At 40.0% G+C, this 21,660-nt stretch overlaps 1 protein-coding gene across 1 annotated transcript; it reads left to right on the forward strand.

Annotated features, from left to right (window-relative positions):
- Positions 1-8,543: 8,543 nt before the first annotated feature.
- LOC104587638 (glutathione transferase GST 23-like) lies at positions 8,544-9,563 on the forward strand. Its single transcript, XM_010245331.3, has 2 exons — positions 8,544-8,918; positions 9,040-9,563. Exons 1-2 carry the CDS (start codon positions 8,607-8,609, stop codon positions 9,400-9,402), a joined length of 675 nt encoding a protein of 224 aa, XP_010243633.1. The 5' UTR covers positions 8,544-8,606; the 3' UTR covers positions 9,403-9,563.
- The last annotated feature ends 12,097 nt before the right edge of the window (positions 9,564-21,660 follow it).

Below are 21,660 nucleotides of genomic sequence, written 5' to 3' on the forward strand. Positions count from 1 at the left end.
ATAAAATGGTAAAGAGTAAACACTAAACATTGTAATAGAATAAAATGGTAAAGAGGACTCACCGCCGCCGTCGGTGATTGTATTCGTCGGAGAGTTCGCGGTGAGTCGGTGACTGTGGTCTGTGAGCTGTGAGCCTGACCTGCGATTTTGACAATGATCAGTTCACATCTGAGAGAGAGAGAGAGAGCTCACCGCCGCCGCCGCCGGAGTTGTTGCAATGGTGAATGTTCGTCGCCTCGCCGATTGTGGCTGCTTGAGAGTGTGAGGATGAGAACTGTGAAGTGTGGAGGATGTGGAGATTGGAGAAGAAGGGTTTGGCGGGAAAAAAGAAGGGAAAAAGGCAAAGAGGTGAAAAAAAGAGGGGTACTCGACTAGGGTTTTTAATTAGGTTTAATTATAGGTCGGGCTTGGGCCGGGCTATTTTGGCAAATCCCGAGCCCGGCTCAAATTTATTGCGGGCCGGGCTTTCTGGCACGAGGTTAAGCCCACGGGCCCATATGTTCAAGCCCGTCCAGGGGCCGGGCCAGCCCATCGGGCCACCCGGCCCATGAACAGGTCTAGATCCCACGTGCAAGCACCTATTTCTAGTAATTAAATATAGTAATCCATTACTAATTAATTATTAATTAATAACTAATTACTAATTAACTAACTAATAATAATTATTATTAATTAATTACAATAATTAATAGTGTAATAACATGCACCCATTTCTAGTAATTAATTAATAATTTATAATTATTTATTAATTAATAATTACTGATTATTATAGTAATTTAATAAATATATAATTAGTGATTATAATTAATAATTACTGTTATTATAAATATTGTTAATAAATAGATATTTACTTAAATTTTACTTTAATTACTAATTACTGTAATAATAATTACTGATTATTATAGTAATTTAATAAATATATAATTAGTGATTATAATTAATAATTATTGTTATTATAAATATTATTAATAAATAGATATTTACTTAAATCTTACTTTAAATTAAAATTATAAATACTGTTAATAAATATAGTAATTACTGTTATATTCGAAATAATTAAAAATGTTATTAAAAGTATATTTATTGATTATTTAATAAAATATTATAATTGCTGACTATTACTAATAAATACTATTAATTTAATTTAATTTTGGTAATTATTAATTTAATGAACATTGTTAATAAATCCTATTCATAAATTTAATAATTATTGTTATATTAAAAATAACTGAATAATATTATTAAAACTATCATTAATGATTATTTAATTAAATAGTATAATTACTTACTATTATTGATAAATGTTGTTAATAACGTTCTAACAACCGACGGTTCGACCATTACTGTTATTATAAATATTGTTAATAAATAGATATTTACTTAAATTTTACTTTAATTACTAATTACTGTAATAATAATTACTGATTATTATAGTAATTTAATAAATATATAATTAGTGATTATAATTAATAATTATTGTTATTATAAATATTATTAATAAATAGATATTTACTTAAATCTTACTTTAAATTAAAATTATAAATACTGTTAATAAATATAGTAATTACTGTTATATTCGAAATAATTAAAAATGTTATTAAAAGTATATTTATTGATTATTTAATAAAATATTATAATTGCTGACTATTACTAATAAATACTATTAATTTAATTTAATTTTGGTAATTATTAATTTAATGAACATTGTTAATAAATCCTATTCATAAATTTAATAATTATTGTTATATTAAAAATAACTGAATAATATTATTAAAACTATCATTAATGATTATTTAATTAAATAGTATAATTACTTACTATTATTGATAAATGTTGTTAATAACGTTCTAACAACCGACGGTTCGACCATTACTGTTATTATAAATATTGTTAATAAATAGATATTTACTTAAATTTTACTTTAATTACTAATTACTGTAATAATAATTACTGATTATTATAGTAATTTAATAAATATATAATTAGTGATTATAATTAATAATTATTGTTATTATAAATATTATTAATAAATAGATATTTACTTAAATCTTACTTTAAATTAAAATTATAAATACTGTTAATAAATATAGTAATTACTGTTATATTCGAAATAATTAAAAATGTTATTAAAAGTATATTTATTGATTATTTAATAAAATATTATAATTGCTGACTATTACTAATAAATACTATTAATTTAATTTAATTTTGGTAATTATTAATTTAATGAACATTGTTAATAAATCCTATTCATAAATTTAATAATTATTGTTATATTAAAAATAACTGAATAATATTATTAAAACTATCATTAATGATTATTTAATTAAATAGTATAATTACTTACTATTATTGATAAATGTTGTTAATAACGTTCTAACAACCGACGGTTCGACCGTTCAGTTCGAACAAATGGCCCGTTCTGACAACAAAAATTACAAGTAAAAAATTACGGAACCATTCTAGCCACTGGTTTTTGGGTCAACGGTTCGATCATCCGGTTTGAACAGACAGTCTATTCTGACAACAAAAATTATAGGCAAAAAATTGTGTGTGATGTCCATTGAGCAGTATCGTACATGTTATGCCATTCGAAAGTGTGACTCATACGACCCAAAAATGAAATCATTCTAGCCACCGATTTTTGGGTCGACGATTCAACCGTTCGGTTAGAACAGACAACCCGTTCTAACAATAAAAATTAAAAAAATAAAAAATAACCAAAAACCATTGAACGAGTCAATTGGTTGATGGCTCAACCATTTAGGTCAATGGGTCATTGACCGGTTCAATGGTTTTTGGCCAGGGACCAGGATTGGGGTTAAAAGGGAATTGGTTGTTTGGATGGTTTCCAATTAAAAAATAAAATAAAATAAACGACCCATTTTGACAACAAAAATTACATGCAAAATATTGAGTGTGTGAGGTCCATTAAGCATTACCATACGTGTTATGTCATTGGAGCGTGTGACATACAACCTGAAAACGGAACCATTATGGCCACCAGTTTTCGAGTCAATGGTTCGACTACTTAGTTTAATGAGTCATTGACCGATTCAACGATTTTTGGCTGCTAAAGACTGGATCAATAGGTCAATAGATCGACGGTTTCATTCTAACCCCTGCAAAGCAGGGCCCCTCCACTAGTTCATCTTATTAAAATATATATTTTAATTATATATGGGTTGCGGCTGGGTTAAAGGTAATTTTATCACAAAAAATAATTAATAAACATAAATGGTCATGCAAAGAGTTCAGCTTTTTATTGGGAACATCTCTGCCCCACAGCACATTCTTTCCATCTATTGGGAACATCTCCGAATGATAGTATCAGTCTTGATAATGTCATCATCGGGAGATATTCCTAATACATGGCAGAGATGTGTTGTGAGGCGTTGCGGGGCGGAGATGTGATCTCGTGGAACGTTGTAAGCACGAACTTGCCTTGACCGAAACCAAGTCACGATGAATTAAAGAAAAATTCAAAAAGTCATGATCAGTTCCGATGAAGCCGGATCTGCCGTAGACTTAACGCAAGAAACCCAATGAATGAACGCCACCTATTCTTTGCATAAGTGGTGGTGTTCCCATGTATAAGTTAACACAACCCACAGTTACTCTAATACCAATATAGCCCATTATTTATTATATAGTCCATAATTTATTTTTCAATTTATATACCCCGGGTCCTCTGATTCAGTTCTCGCAGGTCCCTCAACTCCCACCACCTGCAAAGGAGAGGAGATCATCTCATGCAGAGGGCAGTCGGGTTGCGCTACACCAGGCAGCTCGTCACCAAGTAGCTCTCTACCAGGGAGCTCGTCACCAGGTAGCTCTCCACCAAGGAGCTCATCACCAGGTAGCTCTCCACCAGGGAGCTCGTCACCAGGTAGCTCACCACCAGGGAGCTCGTCACCAATTAGCTCACCACCAGGGAGCTCGTCACCAAGTAGCTCACCACCAGGGAGCTCGTCACCAGGTAACTCACCACCAGGGAGTTCGCCACCAAGTAGCTCATCACCAGGTAGTTCGCCACTAGGGAGCTCCATCATCCTCTGAGCCACAGGCCACCTGGGAGCAGGTCAAATGACGAGGTACTTAGCCAAAAAATTGGTACATCACAAAAAAAAAAAAAATTGGTACGTAACCAGAAACAGTTACATCATATTTGATTAAACCGGTGAGGGTAGGTCTCAAGTAGATCGATATTTGTACCATAAACTCTTCCAAAGTGATTGGTATCCTTTAATTTCTTGTAATTTGAGAAATCAATGTCCTATTGATTTATGTTCTCTTTTAGTTCAGTAACTTTCCTTTGCATGCAGACTTGCCTCGATCATATTGCTGCCCCTAGAGTCTATAAGTGCAAGGTACCGTCAAAGCTTCCTTCGTTGATGGATTCAATCGAACCCATTAGGTGATTAAGAAACTTGGACCCATTTATTTGTCGCTGGATTTGATTCTTTTACTTTGTAATCTTTCCATGTGAGACGAAATTTCATGGTCGATACTTGTTTAAGCAAAACTACATACACTCGATGCAGGTGTCATCTATTGTAAAGGTATCATGAGTTCCATTTATTTCAACTAAACACATCCAGTTAGGGCTTCACCACTTGACACATTTGTATGATTTCATTAGTATCAGACCCCCATAGACTTTTAATGGCCCCGGTGTCACGGGGTAGTCGTTGGAATCCCGTGCGGCACTCGAATGCGATGAATAAGCCTAAACAACAAGCAACAACACAAGAAAAAGCGACAAAAATGGCACACGAATTAACAAAAGGCTACTTGTATTGCATTAATAGATGGCAAGCATAAGTACACAGTTCAGTGTCGAGGGGATCTCATACTTAACATTTACATGCTTATGACTCACTCGACTATCTACCTCCCCTCAAAGAGTATGTTAAACTTTTGGGGGAGTGACAATAAGAAACATTAAAAAGATGAAAAATCATACTACAGTATTACAATAATGCCATTGGCAATCCCCCATACAAAAGTACATGCATAGCCCACCCAGGACACACACTTGGACACTGGAGTGGCTGCTGTAGGCACGATGGATGGCACTTGATGGCACGGCAAAAAGAACACTTGTTACACCGGGGTCCCTAGTTCCAGGGTTTCGTAGATTTTCGGGTCTAAAGTCTCTTAGGTTTAGGGATTAACTTGTATAGAACTTTTTCACCAGCAAGTCTGATACACAAAGCTTTCTTCTTCACCAAAGAGCCCAACATGCAGAGCTTCATCAACAGCAGGCCCTCACAGACCTTTAATGCTCTGAGGTCCCTAGGTCTAGAGCTTCGTAGACTTTTGAGTCCAAAGTCTCTTGAATTTAGTGATTAATTTGCATAGAACTTTTTTACCAAAGAGTCACAACATACGAAGCTTCATTAACAGCAGGCCTTCACAGACCTTCGATAGTTTGAGGTCCATAGGAGCAAAGCTTTGTTGTCATCTTTTATACCTCCTCTAACAAAGAACTTGCCTCAAAAAGGAAGGTTAGCAAAGCATGAGTACCCGACCTTAAAGGGGTGATCTCTCCACTTTCATTGCAGAACTGCCAACACAATTTATGCTTGTGGCTGATGGAGTTTTGATAAATCCTTATTGTCAACACAGAGTTGAGTAGGAGGAGCTCGTTGGACCTCTCCAACCAAAAGGAGTTGTCATAGATCATGCAATGCTAGTCTTCTATTTCTTTTAAGAGACGTCTGGTCTTCTAGAAGATCATATAGAATGATCACTCATTTAAAATGAAAGGGATAAGATTGTTCTTGACTTCTTTAAGGGAGCTTGTTGCAAAGATTTCTACACACATAAGTGGATGTCTATGACCAAACTACCCATGGTAACAAGGTTCTTGAAAAGGTCTACTATCTTAACATGTTGTCGTTTGTCCAAGAGGTTGGTTCCTCGTCATCATGTGGAGAAGAGTACCTTGCTTATAAAAATAGAGTTAAATATGCTACAACTAAGAAACAGAAAGAGGTAGAAATTGGCAGATCTAGTTATTGAAGTGATGCATATGAATTGAACAAGTCATTTTTCAGCAACCAAAGGATTCAAATCACAATTGACATGACTTTCACTGACAACAAGAAACCCCACATTGATGTAATGTCTTATACCTTTAAGAAAGAGCGACATGAAATATAGGAGCAATAAAGAAGGTGGAGCAATGCTTTTCCTTAACCTCCAAAGACAATACTTTAGTAAAAAGTAGTAGGAAGATAATGAAGCACCTATAGTGGAAAAGCTCAACATGGCAAGGTGAAACAATTGAAAATAACCAACAAGCAAGAAATGCAAGTCAATGTTAAGTGACAACACAACTTGTAGAAGCATTCATTGCTCTTTATAATAATATATTTAATTATGTAAAACTCAAAGAAGTGGTCTTTCTCTTATAAATGAAATAACTTCTACATTGTAGTCAAATAATGTTGGAAATGGACTTGATATTTCCTTCTGTCTTCTAAGAGAGAAATTCCGATGTTTGACATTTATTTTGTCGTTCACAGTTTAAGCTCATGTGGGCCATGAGTGTTACAATGCAAAAGACTTTCTTTTTTTTTATGTTTCGCCATTCACAGTTTATGTTCATGTCGGCCAAGAGCATTACAATGCAAAAGACTAAGAGTAGTACCTCTTAAAATACTTTCCATTAATTGGCCTAAGATGTAGATCATCTGGTGTGACAAGGAGATAAGCACCATTAGTGTAGACTTCTTCCACCACATGAGGCCCATCCAATTTAGGATCAAATTTCCTTCCTGAATGGTGTAAGAGAACAATAAGACAAAATCTCCTTTCTGAAAGGAGTGAAGATGAACCTTCTTGTTGAATGCACGAGCCAAACGAGCTTGGTAACACTATTCTTTGTTGAACTTCTAACATCTTCTCGTCTAGCGCTTCGATCTCAGTTAGTCGTAGCTTTACATTCTCATCTTCTGTAATCCCCTCTTGGATAGCCATCCTTAGGGAGTTCATTTGTCTCTCTAGGGGGAATACAACTTCTACACCATATATTAAAGCAAAAGGAGTTGCATTTGTAGAGTTGTGGTAAGATGTTCGATACGCCCATAAGGCCTCCTCCAAGTTGGCAAATAGTGTGGGTGAGTGTAAAGTTCATGAGGGGTTTTTTGTTGAAAATAAAAAATTCACGGGGATAATTGGCAAGGCCAAGGGTAGAGGTGTAAATCGGGCTGAGCTGGTCCATGGACCGAGCCTTAGGCCAGGTTAGGCCGTATATTGGGCCATGCCATGGGAGGTACGTCTTAAAAAATTGAAAAAGAAATAAAAATTTTAAAATAAATTAACAAAATAGACAAAAAAAATTGTAAAATTTTATTTTATATGAATATTGATGTATACAATTGTTTATATATGTAATAATAAAATGAAATAGTATAATAAAATTGAAAATAAAATTATATATTATAATATTTATAAATATATATGGGTCATGTCGTCGCGTATTGGCAATGCTTGCTCGATTGTTTCGTACCGTTCTGACCCATGGGCTTGAAAACCCAAGCCTAGCATGGCCCGTGTGCCATTGTGCTGGGCCATGAATGGCACGGCCCAATTTACAGCTTTACCCAAGGGTAATAAGTTGTAATTTACCCTAAAAATAATAAAGGAGAGGTCAGACCAACCTTTTCTATGACCAGACCTGCTCCTCGTATAGCGCTCTCACACCCATCCTCATAGTGTGTCCTAGCCACACACGGTGGGATGTAGCTATGAGGTCGATGTGAGGAGCAGATCCCACTTCACCTTTTCTATTTACGATGTGGCAACTAGTTTAGCCATGTCATGGTACGTGCAATTCGCCTATGGATGACCTCAAACCTCGTCCGGATTTGATAGAAAAGCTTACATCTAGGCCCCACATGCACATCTCAGCGTGCATTGGGAACATATCTCCCGCATTTGGAGTGATCTTTTTGAAACGCAGATGTGAATCTGTACTTCATATAGTTTGCCCCAAAAACGCCCCACATGCACATCTCAGCATGCATCGAAAACATTTATCATTGGAAGATGTTCCAAATATATGGTTGGAATGTGTTGGGGTGTTTTTGGGTTACACCCTATATGGGGCGCAGATGTGAATTCTTGATGAGTTCACGTCTATGCCCCACAGAGCCCGCCCCAAAAAGCCCCTCATGCACGTCTCAGCGGCATTGGGAACATCTACCATACGGGTGTTAGAAGTTCAATCAGATTCCGGCCAATCCGCGCTAACCAATTTGATTGACCTCAGAGCGCGTCCCCAACTGTGTATTGGAAACATCTCCCAATGACAAATACGGGAGATGTTCCCAATGCACGCTGAGATGTGCATGTGGGGCGTTCTCCGTGGGGCGCAGATGTGAACGCTAAGACCGTAAAGAATTAGCAACGCCGAATTTACTCCTGTCTTCTGTTTTGTCTGTGGCAAGAAGAATTGAACATTCAAACGATAAGCTTGGTATCCAAGCATAATAAGCCAGATTTTGTTTTACCCAAAACAGCACCCTGATCGACTTTGATCAGTATAAATGAACATAACAGGGTAGAAGACCTTCCATATTGATCTGATCCGAGAAATGGAACAAGTTAAGCTATTTGGAGCTTTTCCAAGCCCATTCGTTTACAGAGTAATCTGGGCTCTGAAGCTCAAGGGTGTACAATTTGAGTACATGGAAGAGGATCTCTCCAACAAGAGTGCTTTGCTCTTGGAGTACAACCCAGTTCACAAGAAGGTTCCTGTTCTTGTTCATGGTGGAGTTCCAATTGCAGAGTCCATCGTTATCCTCGAATACATCGAGGAGACATGGCCGAATGATCATCCGCTGCTGCCACAAGATCCTTATGGGAGAGCCCAAGCTCGGTTCTGGATTAAATATCTGGAAGACAAGGTAAATTATCTCTTAGTTTCTTCTTCTACGACACACATAGACCACCAGATGTTTGATTTTAAATATACGTTGAAATGATCCTCTGTTTGCCATCTAATACTCTGATGTTTTGGTCATGTAGCAAGCAACCTTCTTTGCAGTGTTTTGGTCTGTTGGGGAAGAACAGGAGAAGGCACTCAAAGAGGCCCCAGAAGTGTTGAAAACCATTGAGGAGCGTGCTCTTGGAGAGAAGAAGTTCTTCGGTGGAGAGACAGTTGGAATGGTGGATATAGCATTCGGGTGGCTTGCTCACTGGATCGGACCGATGGAAGAGCTCACAGGCGTGAAGTTGGTGGAAGCCCATGCGTTCCCTCGCCTGCATGCATGGATGGAGAATTTCAAGGAGGTCCCAGAAATCAGAGACAACCTTCCTGATCGCCATAGAATGTTGGCCTATTTGAAGCGTAGAATGGAGATGATTGCCACGATGGCTAAATCGCTGTAATGAGAAAAAAGTCAGAAACTAAACGTAGATTGTTGTTTGGTCTTTTGTGGTTGGAGTACTCATGGCTCCCCTCTCTTGGGATTCTCTGTTCTCGCTTGGGCTTGAGATAGTTTCTTTGTTTAATGTTCAAGAACGACAATAAAGAGGAGTTTCTTTCTCTATATTTTCTTGCAATATTTTAGCTTCTATATATTTTCCTTTCCTTCATTCAATTTTTTTTCCAAAGTTACAGTTTAAAGAACTGATAAAGGAGAGTTTCAAGGGGACTCTTATTTATTCTTTACATAGAAGTTCCAAAATTTTTTCCAAAGTTGCAGACTTGTTCTTTGCAGTTGTTGCATTAGATATGTATACAGTATAGTCGAAGGTTGATTCTAGGGGTGTCAATGGACCGGTTTTGGGTTGGACTCCGTCTAAATCAAAATCCATTTGGACTAATTGGACGGACCAATAAGATATATTGAATTTGGACAGACTGAACGGACCAATATAACATATTAGATTGGACCTGGTCCGTTTATAATGAATTTATATTGGATTGAGCCAATATCTGGTCCATTGATAGAAGATAAGAACACAGGTGTCAATGGACCAAGTTTGAGTTGAAACCAATCTAAATTAACAGGAATTTGAACAAATTGGACAGCCTTTGGACCGGTCCAAAATGGTCCAAAATATTCATTGGACTGGATTGGACCAGGTCCATTTGTAATGGACTCACATTGGACTGGACCGGATTAGACCAAATCCAGTCCAATTGACACCCCTAGTTGATTCATCGTTGGTCAAGTTTTCTTCCTCTCAACTGCTCATTTGTGTGTTTTTATTAATTTTCATGCTAATAACAATAATTCTCATTTTTCAATTATATCAAGTATTTGAAATCATTGATACTCTTTTTTTTTTTTTTTTTATACGCTCCCCCTAAATATTTCGGCAAAGGTGTATCAGTACTTAAAACTGTGCGTTTATAACTTTTTTAGTTTTTTTTTAAAGATTGATTTTTATATGTATTTTTATTAAAAAAGAGACTTCCAAAAACACTTGTAAATAAATGTTTTTAAATCAAAAAGATATAATACATTATACCTGATACATAATACAGGGTGTATCATATCAATACTTCGAAGCTTTTATATATATATATATATATATATGATACCTTGAGGCATGTTTATCATAAATTTTGTTTAATAAGACAAATATATTTTAATTTTTTCTGTAAATTCATCTTTTTTATATTATTACTTAATGTATGACAGAATCACATATTAAACTAGAAACGTAAACCAAGGAGTATTGGGAGAAATGTCAAGTTGTTGTTTTTTTATCAACTCCGGTTTAAAGAAACAGTCCAGTAACTAAGATAGATATGCACCACCAAATAACCATATACCCTACCTCCAAAAGAAAATTCCTTTTTGGTTTCATTCTTGTAGGGCCATTAGATCTGCATCTTGAAGTTGATTTATGTATAATAATGAATCAATCATCAAAAATCGTTTGTATTTAAATTTTGACCATTGGATGAGAGCGTTGTGTCACATTCAAATGTTTTAGGTAGCAATGCCAATACCAAACATAATACTGCTCAAAACACTTAATCCACATAATACTAATCAAATAAGTTTCATGTCAAAGGTTAAGGATAGTGGGACGAGGCGATTTCAGTAATGTAGCCCTATGAATCACCCATAAAAGAAAAAAAAGTGCACGCTATGTTCTGAATTTATTTCCATTTCTAGTATTTTTGTGTTTCATTGTATGTTCTAAGTAGACCTGTTTATGGGCCGGGTCAAGTTTGGGCTGATTGTTCTCTCTTTATAGACAGAAAATGAATAGACCTGAACTTGTGCCCGGCCCTATATAAAACCCAATGCCCAATCTGGAAAGATATTTTATATTTATTATTTATATATTACATATTATATAATATATATAATTTTTCGCTAGTAATATTATTATTACATAATATCATATAATATATATTATATTTTTTATTATTTATATACTATTATCAAGTCATTCTCGGGTTCGGGACAGGCTTATTTTGGAAAGTCCGAACCTGACTCAAGAAATAATCAAACCCAATGTTTAGAGCCTGAGCCCACTGGCGTAAAAGTTTGTCCACCTGGCTAGGCCAACCCGTCAGGCTTCTTAGTAATTGTAAGGAGGTTGTAATTTCGGATGAGATAGCAAAACACTTTAATGTGTAATGTCCAGCTCGTCCTTGATGATTACTACACTTCATCAATTTGCCATATTGCCACCCTCAAGTAATCCATTCTTCATCTTAGTAAATATATAAAAGCGTCAACTTGTTCAACCACTAAAATATTTGATTCCATTGGCTTGCACATACATGTAATTGAATCCTATAACGTACCTATCCCCAACTTGAGATGCGGATTCGAGTCTTGCTAACGGTTTCCACCTATTTTGAAAGAGTGAGTTATGTGTTGCTGAAAAGATATAAAGAATAACGAGAACAAGAACAAGAAAGACAAAATGAATCAATGAAAACAATAATATAAGTTCTGATGCATAAAATTTTCTCTCTAAAGGGTGTCACAAATGTTGTTGCACATGGCAACTGGCAACTTCTCACCACTAGTAGAATGTTGGAAGCTTGGCAGCATTTGGTTTGAATTTATCATTATTATCATCATTCAAGCTTTGCCTCAACTACATGTGGTTGGTTATGATGTTGTCCAATTTGAGGTCACCGAACACATAGCAAATGTCCTACAAACTGGATGAGGCGAGGTGGAAGGACAAGGCTATGCATCGAGGCCTGCAAACAAATAAGAATCAAAGGCCCAAGGATGTGATCCCCAAGAAAGCACTCCGATGCTCAAGTCAATGAAAAGGGTAAAGAGGTTAGTTAGGCTGAGTTGCAGAGAGACGAGCTAGTCCGAGCCAAGAGCAAAGAGAATTTAAGGCTAGAGATTTGAAGATCCTTTACCATCAGGGATAGATGCCTTTAGATAGACAAGCATTTGTGTTGTAGTCAGACAAGCTCTTCACGAGGTTATCAGGATGAGGCTGCCCACCAAGGTTCTCAAGAGGCTCCACCCTCCTCGCAGGAGCGTTTATCTCTAGAAGCGGAGCCTATCCTTGTCCATGCGGGACTCCACTTCCCTACGAAGCGGAAGTGCTCTGGTTGAAGCTTGGGCAAATCGGATCAACAGACCACCGAGACGGTTCGGAAACATTTTACCATTGATCATATAACCCAACGATCGCATCATCTTGTCTTCCCGAGCTTACACGCATGCAAAGTGCAGCAACAAATCTAAGCCATTAATCAAATATGATCTCAGCCATTGATTGCCTCTATATAAGGAGAAGGGGATAAGCCATTTACTTTGCCACTTTGAGAGTGAGCAAGCTTGGGAGTTCAGCTAGTACTCGGTAGTGCTCAGTCTTGATCTGGTGCTTCAGGTGTTCTGCACCCTTCACTTTGGTAAGATGTCTTCTTCTTCTTCCCCTTCTTTTTCTTCTTGCTCTAGCAATTCTTTTAGTAGTGAGACCAAGTCAAGGCCTCAGCTAGAGGTTGTCATGCTTACAATCTCAAAGACTAACGCCAACATGCCTGAAGGAGTGGAAGGGACCGAGTCATGGAAGCCAAGGTCCCTCAAGGGACCGACGTGGAAGATATTGACGAGGCCGAAGTGGAGATTATGTCCAAGGAGTTAAGCGCTCCTCCAAGGTTCGGTGATTATTTCGCCAATGCCCCATGTAGCCTGACGCCCAGAGATATGGTTCAAATCAGGGAGGCGTATTGCATTCCCAAAGGGTACGAATTTAGGTGTCCTCATATAAGTGAGTGGTTGACCTTGGCTCGGCCTGGCGAGCTCTATGTATATGAGCATAGTCTAATAGCTAGGCTAGGTTTCCACTTGATCCGGGCATTGTGACCATGCTAAAGTGGCACCATGTCCGTCCTGTTCAGTTGATGTCGAACTCCTTTCAATACCTTATCAGATTCCTCTACTATTATACTACTCGGGACATACACATCACTCTGCCCACGTTCAAGTATTTTTTTCACCTGAATAGCACCAAAAGGGCTACTACTATTTCTCGGCTCGGCCAAACACCAAAGTGCTCGTTGGAGCCCCCTCCTCAGTCAAACACTAGAATGAGGGTTTCTTTTTTGTACGTCTTCAAGGAGGTTGGACATTTCCTACTGATCAGTCCCAAAGACTAAAGAGAAAGCCTCGACTGAGGTCGAGCTATCTAGGGAAGAGTGGGCGGCCATAAGGTAGATAGAAAGGGTGCACATCCAAGAGTACACCTCATCCACGATGTTGGTCAGAGTTGCCTAATGGAGCCCCCGACTGGTTTGTTCTAACTTAGTGTAAGTTCTTTCTTTCTTTTGGGCTTCAAGTGGTTGATGTTCTTTTTGCTCTTGCAAATATAGTCAATTAGTCATGGTCAATGCTGAAGAGGAGAGGGTGAGGCGTATGCAGGTCACGGCCTAGAGGAGAGCAGCGGCTCAGTCATCAGGTATGGGTTCACAACAATGGTGCTTTAGTGAGATCGACTCGAAGGAGGTGCCTCCTTAATGCTTATGTCTGCAATTGACTCCTCGGGGGAGTCTCGAAGGTCAAGCCTTGCTTACCAACGTAGAGAAAGAGGTTGGAATCTACCAACCGAACTGGAGTGTCTGTTTATGGGGTACTTTGGAGACAGAGGGCATGCCCGAGCAATTGGCATAAGGAATTCTGCTATCGGAGATCCAAAGGGAGGCTTGTGGCCACACAAGTGGCATCTTGTAGAGCTCAACCATTCGTGAGACAATGGCGGTACAACTTCCTTCCCATCCTTTCTCTTTCCCCCTTTTTTTTTTGCTAAACTCTTTACCACTGTGCAGGCTATTTGAAGGGTTGAGAGATCCATCCCATGGACGCCCAAAGATTGCGGAATAAGGGGAGATTTTAAAAAATTTTTCTCTCTCTTCAACTGGGAATCGCATTCCTAATTTCGAAAATCATATTTTCAAAGATCATTCTTGAACCATAAACTGAACCAGATCTGAACCAAAAGGAGTAGGAGAGGATTATACCTGATACGGAGAGGATTATACTTGATACGGAGGATTATACCAGATCTGAACCATAAGGAACGTCTTTCATGCCATCAATCTCCTCAGAAGTCTTGGGAGACATCTTCTTGGAGAGAGTGACTCCGTGCCTGAAAGGAACATTTCCTTTCTTGGAGTTTTCCATGCTGTATCTCTTGACTATTTTGTCAATGTAAGCAGATTGAGATAATCCTATTATCCGCTTTGATCTATCTCTATAGAGTCGAAGACCCAGTATATAGGAGGCTTCTCCAAGATCTTTCATGGAGAATTGCTATGATAGCCATACTTTCACCGTAGTTAACATTCCTGCATCATTCCCAATGAGTAAAATGTCATCTACATACAGAACCAAGAAGGTAACCTTATCTCCACTGTACTTCCTGTAGACACAGGGTTCATCCGAATTCTGCTCGAAGTCAAACGATTTGACAGCAGAGTTAAAACGAATGTTCCAACTTCTAGAAGCTTGCTTAAGTTCATAAATGGATCTGTTAAGTTTACATACCATGTTTTCCTGTCCTGCAACAATGAAGCCTTGCTGCTGCTGCATATAGATATCTTCAGTAAGATCTCCATTCAGGAATCCAGTTTTGACATCCATTTGCCAAATCTCATAATCATGATATGCTGCTACAGCTAGCAGGATCCTAATGGATTTAAGCATGGCCACAGGCGAAAAAGATTCCTCATAATCGATGCCCTCTTTCTGAGTGTACCCTTTCACCACCAAACGAGCTTTGAAGGTCTCAACCTTACCATCGGGGCCCTTCTTCCTCTTGTAAATCCATTTGCAACCGATTGCTTTTACCCCGAAGGGCAGATCTACTAGAGTCCAGACTCCATTGGTCTCCATTGAGTCCATCTCTACTCTCATGGCCTCCACCCACTTCTGTGAATCTATGTCCAACATAGCTTCCGCATAAGTCACGGGATCCTCCTCACTAGTCAAGGTTTCCACCAGGTAACTATCCTAGTCATAACCATAACGGACTGGTGGCCTAGATACCCGAGTGGATCTTCTAGGTTGGTTACTACCTGGAACTTGTGGGACATTTCCCACTACTTCTGAGCTCTCCTCATCAAGAACAACTTCCTGACGATGGGTGTCCACGATATAATCGGTTTCCAAGAATTGTGCATTTCGATTGCAGAACACTTTCTGCTCACTTGGGTCATAGAATAGATAACCTACAGAGCCTTTTGGGTAGCCTACAAATAGGCAACGGCTGATCTTGAATTCCAATTTGTCTGCACTCGTTCTTTTAACGTGTGCTGGACAACCCCAAATCTTCAAGTGTCTGACACTTGGTTTCTTTCCGGTCCAAAGTTCATATGGAGTATTCGGAACCGATTTGGTTGAAACCCGATTCAGCACATAAATCGCAGTCTCTAATGCGTAACCCCAAAAGGATGTGGGTAACTCTTAGTGTATGAGAAGCGACCGGACCATATCCAATAAGGTCCTATTCCTCCTCTCTGAAACACTGTTAAGTTGTGGTGTAGCAGGAGGAGTTAATTGTGATACTATCCCATTGTCCTTTAAGTAGTCCCTGAATTCGTCAGAGAGATACTCGCCACCTTGATCTGATCGAAGGGCCTTAATTTCTCTCCCTAACTGTTTCTCGACCTCTTGTCTAAATTCTTTGAACTTTTCAAAGGATTCAGACTTGTGTCTCATTACGTACACGTAACCATATCGTCAAAAATCATCTGTGAAGGTGATGAAATACACGTGTTGATTTCGTGTCCTAACACTCAGGGGACCACATATATCTTCTTCACCCACATTTTTCGCCTACATGGACTCCCTGAATTCATCGTCAGCGATCGGGACCCGATCTTCACAAGCACATTCTGGAAGGAGCTCTTTAGATTACAAGGCACGACCCTCGCCTTCTCCTCAGCCTACCATCCTCAGTCAGACGGCCAAACAGAGGTGGTGAGCCGGACAATTGTGATGTACCTTCACTGCTTTGTGGGGAACCAGCCGCGCCGTTGGGTGGAGTACCTCCCATGGGCTGAATACTGCTACAATACATCCTATCACACCTCCCTTGGAATGACTCCCTTCAGAGTTGTGTATGGTCGAGATCCTCCACGCCTTTTGTCCTATGAGTCAGGCTCAACGCGGCTCGAAGAAGTAGACCGCAGCCTCCAAGCCCGTGATGCCCTCCTGGCCGAAGTCTCCTTGCGCCTACAGCAGGCACAGGCACGTATGAAACACGCCTACGATCAGCAGCACCGCGAAGTCACCTTCGAACCAGGGCAGTACGTTTGGCTGAAACTCCGACCATACAGGCAGTTGTCCCTCAGGCGTCGGAGAGCTGGCCCCCAAATTCTACGGGCCCTTCAAGATTCTAAAGAAGATAGGGAAGGTAGCTTATCAACTCGAGCTCCTGGAGCACAGCAGGATTCACGACATCTTCCATGTATCCCTCTTAAAGCTTTATGTTGGCACCCCTCCCGACCATGTGCCTCTCCTACCTCCCTTGCAGGAGGGCAGACCTATCCTCCAGCCCCGTGCCCTCATCTGGTCCCGCATCCATTAAGGCACCTTCGAGGTTTTAGTCGAATGGGAGGGACTACCCCCAGCAGAGGCGACCTGGATTCCCTAGACCGACCTCCACAACGCTTATCCAGACCTCGAGCTTGAGGACAAGCTCGTAGTCCAGGAGGGGAGTGATGTTATGAGCACCCGCACCACACGGCAACAGTTGAGGCAGCAGCGCGCACACGACAGGCACCGCACGGCAGCGGCACCATGAGTCACACGCACGCACCGCGCGGCAGCGGCACCACGCGCCGCGCACTGCGCGGTAGTGGCACCACACGCGCCGCGCGGCGGCGGCAACCATGAGCCGCGCGCATGCGCACCACCAGTAGTAGCAGAGCGAGGCCCACACGACAGCACATAGGGTGGACCCACCCTTATCCGGACATGACAAGAGAACGCGCCTTATCCCTTATCCCTTATCCCATTCTCCCTTATCTTATCCCCTATTCTTAGAAGGAATTGTAGTACCATTAAAAGTAAGTAGTCTAATTAGAAGTAGGAGTTTGAGTCCGTTTAGGACTAACCTAGCCGAATCCAACAAGGAACCCTCTTGTAATCTCCTATTTAAGGAGATGCTATTATTGAATGAGGATATCGAATATTCAGTCAAGAAAGAGAGTGAAGGAGAGTTCGGTGATCTCTCGGACAAATCACCCCTGAGATAGTCAAGATAGGACCTGTATGCAAGGCCAAGGCCAAGGAAAAATCTGAGGTTCCTGCGGTGGAGCGACCCGTGACGCGATCCTACGCTCGGGCCCATAACACAGTTAGCATAGTTTGGGCCCTTCAACTTGTTGTCATCAAGCAGTTTTGCAAATGATACATTTGCCATTTTCTGATAAAAGAGCAAACATCAGTCCACAACCTAATTTGATTCATGTTCATTTCATAGATATGGATTTTAATCTACGTTCCATTTTCATTTATTCGTCTCTGAGATTTCCCTCCTTTCTCAGTGACGGAGACTACGGGTTGTCTCTGGAAATGTGGGAAATCACATAGGGTGCATGGAGCCAACTGTTTCAGCTGCATAACCCCACCACCTTTCTGTGAAGGATCATATCCACTCATCATATGAGTTTTCCCTTTGGCCTATGTCAGACAAGGTTCAGAGCTGTTTTCAGATAAACCTTTCTGTCCAGTCAGTGCTTACCCATCATATTCGTGAACGCCAAGGTACCGTGAGAGAGTTCCCATTTTTTGGTGAAGCCTCTCCCACATCGGTCTATGACGCCCCTATCATCTTATGAAACACTCAGACAAGCCCAACAGCAAATGGATAACCCATTTTCTGGTGCGTTTCCTCATTACTGAATGACCCATCCTCATGCTAATGATGGAAGGCCTTTAGAGAGTTCATCATATGAATCTCCCTATCACATGCACTCATATTAGTCGGAGGGAACAGTTAATTACGCCCTATTTCTTATTTTAGGTCAAACCAAAGTGGCTCCCACTGACTTTCATAAAGCTAGATTTTGGTGGGCCTAAATCGGCTAGGGTTCCGCATGTAACCTCTTGATGAGGTGTGGGGCCCACCACTGAGGGAGGTCATCCAATGACCAAAAGGGACACCATGGCAATGATGTGCATTCAGCCATGGTGTGCGCAAGAGCCACTGTCGATGGAGCATGGGCCAAGTACTTATGGCCCATTTACGTAGCACATCACACATCCATACATCACATGCAGGGACAAATTGATCCAATCAATTAACCATCTGTAAAGCCCATTTGAAACCCATTTTAAATCCATAATATTAACCATTAATATTATCTAGGTATATGGGCCGAATGGTTCAGCCCATATAGCTTTAAATGTTAAGTGGGCTTTTAGCAATTTTAACCTCTTAAAACTGGGCCTTTACAGGTTGGGCCGAACTAACCATTTCATTAAACACCAATCCTTAGGCCCATTAGTGGGAAAATTAGGGCTGACTTTCAGCCTTGATTAAACCCTAGATTCGGTTCAAACTATTTTGAACCAATCTTGGTTCGAATGGGTCTAGGGTTTGATCTTTAATCAAATCTTTAATTCAAGAAAATAATCTGAAATTAAATACTGATAAAAGAAAAACAAGAATCAGTCAATGAGGGCTGTTCGCACAATCTATCCTGCAAAACAGAGGTTAGATCACAGAATGTAGTTTCACAAACTGCAAATCGCAGATAGGGATTCTCCCATCTGTGAAATCTCCTTTTCTGCGCCGCCATCTTCGATCCAAAATAAAATAAATAGAAATCCTATTTCTATTAATAATTACATCAGATCGAATACCTATACATTGAGTCTAGAAAATAAAAAAAAAATTATTTACAGACCAAAAAAAAATCAAGAACTGCAGAATCGCAGGTTGCCTGCGCAAACCAAGAATTCGATCTCCTCTTGTACGAACAGCCCATAAATCAAGAAAATCATAAAAAAAAATTCTAAATAATAATCAAATTTATGTAAAAATAATTTCAGATTATTCGCCCATTAAGTTTGGGAACAAATTTCCCAAAACATATATCTGCGCAAATCGGGTAGAACACCTTCTGCCCATTTGCGCAGGTTCAGATCTAAAACAAACTGGTTCAAGATTTGAACCATGGCTCTAATACCACTGAAGGGTTGAGAAATCCATCCCATGGACGCCCAAAGATTGCGAAATAAGGGGCGAATTTCAAAAATTTTTCTCTCCCTTCAACTGGGAATCGCATTCCCTATTTAGAAAATCATATTTTCAAGGATCATTCTTGAACCATAAACTGAACCAGACTTGAACCAAAAGGAGTAGGAGAGGATTATACCTGATACGGAGAAGTAATATCTCCCAACGAAGGTGTTCACGCCCAAGGAAGGATCCAAAGACTGCTCCCACTGAAGATGGCATAGTGCAGGATAGAGCAGAATCAGCAGTGTTCTTCTCCAAGAACTCTGTCATTCGCAAGAATCAGCATGATGGTTCGTGAGCACAGCTTCCTTTCAATCCTTTCTCAAAGAACTGATGTCAAGATCCAATCTTCACTTCTCCCACAATTAGAGATCGAACTGGCAAACAGGGCGGCAAGAACAGGGAGGCGGCAAGAGAGTATTCGCAGGGTGCAGAATTCTCTCTTCTTGTTTTCAGCACTAAAGGAAATCTGATGTGTGTCTCAATTAGGCTGTCGCCCCCTTCTTTTTGTTAACCTAGAAATATCAGCTCCTAATCTCATTAGGAGCTGCTTATCCAAATCATATTTGGATCAGCCTTCTCTTCAGGTGATAAGGATAAACCATTATCTTATCTGCAGATTAGATTAGCTTTCTCCTAATCTCATTAGGAGGTTTCTAGATCTGAATCACATTCAGATTTGGACTCTCTTAGTGGATAAGATCAAGACCCTATCCTATCTGCTAATCCATCTCAGAATTTGCCCCATAATTAACTAATTAAATAGCCCAGTTCGAAATGGGCTTTAGGCCCATTATGCTTATGTGCTCACTTAACCTTCCTAACTGCTGCCCAGTTGGGCTTCCTTGTGTGGCGTGGGACCCAAGCATTGATTTCACATCAGCCACATGGGTTCGGCCCAGCCTTTGTTACAAGGCCTGGCCGAATACACTGTTATGGACAGTGCACCCCCTGAAACCCATCAAATGGGCTCTATGGGCCCAACACTTACCCTAAGTGGTCCTTGGGCCAAGCCACCTTGTAACACCCAGGGACTGTGGGCAGATGCAAGATTAGCCCATCAGGTATTATCCTCAATGGTCTTACACTTAACCTCTCAACCCATAATGATCATACACTACCCGACAAGAGAGGACCTCTCCCTCGGCTGCAAGGAACAGTGTTGCACTCTTTACTTATATGGATCCCGGGAATTAAAACCTTCTTGCAAACATTTTAGAAACCATAGTATATATACTTTTATATCTTATATAAAATATATTTTGCAAAACAAATCTCAACGATTGAAATCGGCTGCCGGCAGTCTTGGTTTCCATCAGTGAGAGTGCATCCCCGATCATTACCTTTGTCCAACAAAGGGGCTGATCCCGTCACTATGATCACCCACTCAGATGAATTCTCAGACAGTCCCAACATACCCAGGTTTTGACCCCCGCTAAGGATCTCACTGATTGGTATATCAAAGACAGCCCAATCCGACACCTAGTGCAGTATCATAATCGAGTCTAGGGGTCGGGTGTAACTTTCCAGTTTTGCCCATCAATCTCCAAGGTCCAAGGCAATACTGAAAATCTGGTCCAATTCAAAGATTCAATTAATCCTACACTGTATGTGCCTAGGGTCTCACCCTAGTAGCTGAGACAAGCCACCCCAACTGACTTGGTGGCAGGCACCACAGTGTCAACCTTGTCAGGATAGATCTCCCCAGATCAACCCACTGGCTGTGAACATTCTAAACTAACACGAGTCTCATTAAGTGTCCAGTTTAAGGGTATTACACAGAAAACATACCAAGGGAACATGAATCAAATATGCACTTTTATTCATTTACAATAAACTCATAAAGTACATCATTCTGATTGAAGCTAAGGGCATACAAAACTGTCTAACAATTTGCACGGTTACAACTCTGGTGGACCGGATGCACAGCCTCCGCAAGCTGGCCGAGGATAGGGT

This window comes from Nelumbo nucifera, chromosome 1 (assembly GCF_055504915.1).
Source record: "Nelumbo nucifera cultivar China Antique chromosome 1, China Antique-T2T, whole genome shotgun sequence".
In the NCBI taxonomy this organism is placed as follows: domain Eukaryota; kingdom Viridiplantae; phylum Streptophyta; class Magnoliopsida; order Proteales; family Nelumbonaceae; genus Nelumbo; species Nelumbo nucifera.